The 5,782-nt window shown below is 41.0% G+C and overlaps 1 protein-coding gene across 1 annotated transcript; it reads right to left on the bottom strand.

Annotated features, from left to right (window-relative positions):
• Positions 1-599: 599 nt before the first annotated feature.
• LOC137234187 (uncharacterized) lies at positions 600-4,834 on the bottom strand. Its single transcript, XM_067757799.1, has 2 exons — positions 2,051-4,834; positions 600-957 (listed from the first exon to the last, which is right to left on the bottom strand). The coding sequence occupies exons 1-2, from the start codon at positions 4,622-4,624 to the stop codon at positions 748-750; spliced, it is 2,784 nt and encodes a 927-aa protein (XP_067613900.1). The 5' UTR covers positions 4,625-4,834; the 3' UTR covers positions 600-747.
• Positions 4,835-5,782: the final 948 nt, after the last annotated feature.

The raw sequence follows: 5,782 nt of genomic DNA, 5'->3' as shown, positions 1-5,782 counted from the left end.
ACAGACCCCCAAAATGTGGAGAGGAGGGGGGTATGAAACGCCAAGTGATGCCATGCACTGAAAGAAAGTCTGCTACTTCCGAGCTGCGTTGTTGAGCTTCCAAAATCTGGTGCATTTCGTGAAGTTTACGTCTGGCCCCAACAAAATTTGTCGCATTATCGGACCAAATTTCTTCAGGATTTCCACGCCTTGAAATGAATCTGTCCAACGCACCAATAAATGCTTCGGTAGTTAAATCACCAACTAACTCTAAGTGTATAGCCTTTGTTACAAAGCACACAAAGAGAGAAATGTAGCATTTTACCTTACGTGGCAGTTTTCCTATCTCAACCTTTAGTAAAAAAGGACCAGCATAATCGCAGCCAACCTTTGAAAATGGTCGCTGGAATCTCACCCTCTCTATAGGCAGGTCGCTCATTATTTGCGTCTGAGTGGTTTTCCGTAGCTTGAAGCACGTTAAGCATTTATGGACTAGTTTCCTCGCTAGGTTACGTGAGCCCAAAATCCAGTACTGCTGTCTCAAAATAAATATAAGCTGTGTTACTCCAACGTGCAAATGTGAAATATGTGTATATTTAACTATCATTTCGACCATCTTATGTTTCGAAGCTAAAATGATTGGGTGCCTGATGTCGAATGACGCTGATGAATTACTGATTCTTCCTCCTACCCTAAGCACCCCATTGCCGTCTAAGAATGGCGTTAGTGACAAAAGCTTGCTTTTATTTGCAACGGCGCTTTGTTTCTTTAAGGCAGCAATGTCAGCTGAGAACAGTTCTTCCTGAACTGCGCGAATGATAAAAATTGTAGCATATTTGATTTCATTTGATGACAAAAACCTTTCATATTTTTGTTTGCGTAAGCAACCAATAAATCGTAGACAATATGACACCGAGCGCACCAGCCTAGACCAGTTGGAAATGCGCAATGACAGTGGACCAAGGATTGCATGATTGTCTGTAGATAGAAAGAACAGATTAGTGTGATATTTGGGTTGAGTCTTACGTTCTTCTAGATCACTATGACGAATATCTGATGGCGCGCTCGACTGTGGCCAGAACTCCTTTGGTTTGTTAAGCCAAGAGGGACCATACCACCATATGTTTAATGTGTGTAATTCCACAGGCCACACACCCCTAGACCCGGGATCAGCTGGATTATATGACGAACGAATATGCCGCCATTGTGTGCTCTTATAACTAGTCAATATCTCGGATGTCCGGTTTGCTATGTAAACGGACCAGCGCCGCGGCACTGCCAATAACCAATGAATAACAATCGATGAGTCCGTCCACATTTGAGCTTCCATTCTATCATACTGCAAAGTTTTTACGACACGATTCATCAGTCGACAGAGGAGAACAGCACCGCATAACTCAAGACGAGGTAAGGATATTTGCTTGAGCGGAGCGACCCGACTCTTTGCAGCTACCAGGTGAGTTGTTATTTTACCTTGATACTCAGAGCGACAATAGATTACGGCTGCGTAAGCATTTTGCGAAGCATCGCAAAAGCCGTGCAATTCATTATGCCCTAGTGCGAACAATGCTCTTCTTGGAATTTTTAACGAGTTTAATATTGGGAGTGTGTCTCTGAGCCGTAACCAATGTGCAGAAACGTTAGTTGGAACTTCATCTTTCCAACCTATTTTGAGAAGCCACAGTTCTTGGAAAAATATTTTTATCAAAATTGTGCATGGTGTCAGAAAACCTAAAGGGTCATATATACGTGAGGCTTCTGACAATATTGACTGTTTTGTTACAACTGTTGAGGAAGAGTATGAAAGGCAAAACGAGAAAACGTCATTAAATGGATTCCATTTCATTCCAAGTAATTTTAGGGTTTTAGTTGGTTCTAGGTTAATAGGCGACATCTCCCGCATACTTTCAGGAAGCGATGTAAGTAACTCATTACAGTTGCTACTCCACTTACGCAAATTCATACCTGCACTTTCTAGAAGAGCAACTAGCTCTCTATGGATTTTAAGTAGTTCATCTGACGTCTCTGCGCCTGTCATTACATCGTCCATATAAAATTCATTAAGAATTACCTGTGAAGCCAAAGGATGCATGTCTTGATTTTTTTGTGCAAGCTCCTCCAATACTCTCACTGCAAGAAATGGTGCACAGGCAGTGCCGTAAGTTACAGTTTTTAACCTGTAGTGATCTACTGGCTGCTCTGGTGAACTTCGCCACAAAATGCGTTGGAAATCTCGATGGTAATCATGCACCCATATCATGCGATACATCTTTTCGACATCACCAGACATTATATAGCGATGCCGACGGAACCGCAGCAAAATATCGAAAATCTCTCTTAAAAGTGGTGGCCCAATGAGAAGTGTATCGTTCAGCGAAGGGTGACTGCCACTGCGAGCAGATCCATCGAACACCACGCGCAGCTTCGTTGTTGTGCTATCAGTTTTAAAAACGGGATGGTGAGGCAAATAGTAGCATTCGTTAAATGATTTACTGATTTCTTCATGTGGAACCTTTTCCATATGATCTAGCGTTAGGTAATCTGCCATAAAGTTCAAATATTGTAATTTTATATCCGGGTTACTTGCCAACCTGCGTTCTGTTGCTTGCAGTCGTTTGAGTGCGCACTCGAAAGAGTTCCCGAAATTGTTAATATTAGTTTTAAATGGAAGTTCAACGTTAAACTTGCCGTCGTTTGATCTCGTATAAGTACGTGAAAATGATTGTTCCGCCTTCAACTCGTCGTCTGTAAATTTGTTGTTGTATTCGACTTCTTCGGTCTCCCAAAAGCGTGTAAGTGTCTGGTCGATATCTACGTTACTAAGAAATACTCCCACGCTTCTATCGCTAGTATTTTTGTTTAAATCGCCACCTACGACCCACCCCAGTGATGTTGAAAGCGCACATAAATTTTGTTGCTTTACGCTAATCTTTTCGCCCCTCAAAATATCAAAAAATTTGTCGTTCCCCAGAAGAACGTCTATTGGCGCAGGCATATAGAACAATGGATCCGCCAAGTCTAAAGACAAAAATGAAGTGTATTGCTCTTTATTTAGTTCGTTCGCTGGCATAAACGATGCGATTGTTGGCATAATTAGGGCATCCACTGTGAACGTATTATTGTTGTCACTGGAAGTTATTTGGAGTGAAACCCAGCCGCGCGAGATTCCAGTAGCTGAGTTGTCCAAACCATGTACCGGTATTCTGGCATGCTTACGATGTAACCCTAAGCGACTGACGGCACTCTCTGATATAATAGTCTTCTCAGAGCCGCTGTCTAACAACAATCGACACTTCTGTTTACATCCATAACTGTCACGTACCTGACAAACCGCTGTCGGCAGAAGAGTGTTTATTGCAGGCAACGCGTGAAAGTTGACACTAACTGCAGAGTCCACGAATGACTCTAACTTGTCAGTTTGTTGCTCCTCTTCGTGTAAGAGGCTGTGGTGTCGTTTTCGACAATTACGACATGAAAATTTCGAGCGGCAATTATTTGATATATGCCCTAGTCTGAGGCAGTTGTAACATATGCGTTTAGAGGTCACAAATTCTCTGCGAGATTTAACATCCATATTGAGAAATTCAGTGCACTGATGCAACTCATGTAAATCACTACATTTTGAGCATTTCATATTCTTTTCTATTGTGGTTTGATGTGACCTAACTGCTACTGTACGGCTTTCAGTACGCGATGCGGTTGCAGGTGTCACAGCTTCCAACATGATGCAAGTTTTGTCCAAAAATGTCAAGAATTCATCGAATGTTGGAAAATCGTCGTCTGATTTCGTGAGCTTCGTCCATTCTCTTGCAGTTGTCGAATCGAGCTTACCAAGTATAATGTGAATTAGCCAAATGTCCCTTTTCGTTGCTTGATCGCCAAGTGCGCGTAATCCACGAACAACCTCATCAGCTCCATCATATAGTTTACGTAAGGAAGAAGCCGATTGGTTGCTCACAGCCGTGAGATTAAGAAACTTTGATATTTGCGTATGGGCTATAACCCCAAGTTTATTATAGCGGGCACATAATTTACTCCAGGCCTCTGGGTAGTTATCGTTGGTCGCAGGTATATGTCCAATTAAATCATATGCTGCTTCCGTCAAGTAACTCTTCAGCAACTGAAACTTTTGACACGATGAGTATACCGAGTTGTTATGAATCGAAGTGACATACGAATCGTGAAAAGATTTCCACTCAGTTAACTCCCCAGAGAAAGATTTGATTTTCAATTTCGGCATGAAACTTAAGTTTGGCCCAGACACTTGCTTGGCCAAATTACCCAAAACTTCCGTTTGCGATGACAAAATTTCGGCAACCGAACAGTCTCCACGAGTACTCTCATTTGATGCACCGGTGGCGTGCGATTTCGCAGTGATATGTGCTCTAAGTTTACCTTTTGTGGTCAGCACGCGCTCTTCAAATTCCTCCGCATCAGCCTGAATCTCCTCCATCGGTTCCTCCTCGCCATCGCTCTTTTCTACCATAGCTCGAACTATGTCCCGGTACTCACTCCATACCTCCTCAAGACGCTCCAAGCGGCACTCCCAGTCGGAAACTGGAGAATCGCCTCCACTGCTAATGAAACTTAAGATGCGTGTGACTGCTCCTTTTAGCAGGGATCGTTTCGCCTTTAACTTCTGCATTTTACTTTTCACTCTGCTAACTTTGTGCAAAACCGAAACAGTAAAATTAATTATTTCTTCGTTCGCGCCTAATCCGGTACGATGGACCAAAAAATGTTTGATACTAAACCAGCGGACTGTATTTAAAAACGCTTGATTATAGATTTTTTGTACGAACGGTATTTTATTTTTATGTACGGTTTATTATTTTACATGTTATGCTGAAGCGAATCTAATTTGGAGGGAACAAAGAAAAATGAAGACATCAGGTGACCCTCTATGTGCGGATATTTATATTCATAACTGTGGTTATTTGCTAAGAGAGACTAAATACATAAATTACATACATATCTATGCAGCTATGTATTGATGAGAAATCAAAATGCATCGTTACATAGGCAGGCAGTATAACAGCTTATGTATACCCTACAGGAAATTTTAAGCTTTATGGTTGGTTATAGAACACTTAACTAAAACTAGATTATGCTGTTCAATCACAATTTCTGCAACTACACCAATCGTTGTCCCAATTAACTTCCGCTTATTCTGCGCGTGTGCTGCGTCAGCGAAACTTTAACACGCAACATAGCGCGGTCACATGCTCAGCAACGTGAGTAAATGGGTCAACCGCTGGATACTGCTGTTATAACCTATATGTTACTATTTAAATATAAACTTATAACCTAAAAGAAAGGCGAACAAAATGTTCAGCCTTCATATTTATTTACCGTTTCATGAAATCCTCACGTAGATACATATGTGTAAGTATGTACATACAAACTTATACCCTAATAAAAAGACAAATTAAATGTCCAGTCTTCATATTTAAAAAATTTTATAATTTATATGCAGACCTATAATTTACATGGAACATGGGCTCCTCCAAATGGTTGTAATCAACGTTTTACTAAAATACAAAACTTTGTGGTAATGAAATCACAAGTTCATTATAAAGACGTTCTTTAGTTAAAAATCTAAAAAATATTTATTGGGGAGCAGTCGCTCGATTAGAAATCTATGGGACTCTTTAAAAACGCACGGGTGAAGTCTAGGACTCATTAGAAATATTATGGGACATTTAAAAATGTAGGGCCCCCATTTAACGATCCTCTCCTGAACTGCTAAGCTCTGCTAAAGGCAAAAAGCTCTAAGCTTTTTCTTATACATCAGCCAGAACAC

This window comes from Eurosta solidaginis, chromosome X (assembly GCF_040869045.1).
Source record: "Eurosta solidaginis isolate ZX-2024a chromosome X, ASM4086904v1, whole genome shotgun sequence".
Lineage (NCBI taxonomy): Eukaryota > Metazoa > Arthropoda > Insecta > Diptera > Tephritidae > Eurosta > Eurosta solidaginis.
This window is presented reverse-complemented; position numbering and strand designations above follow the sequence as displayed.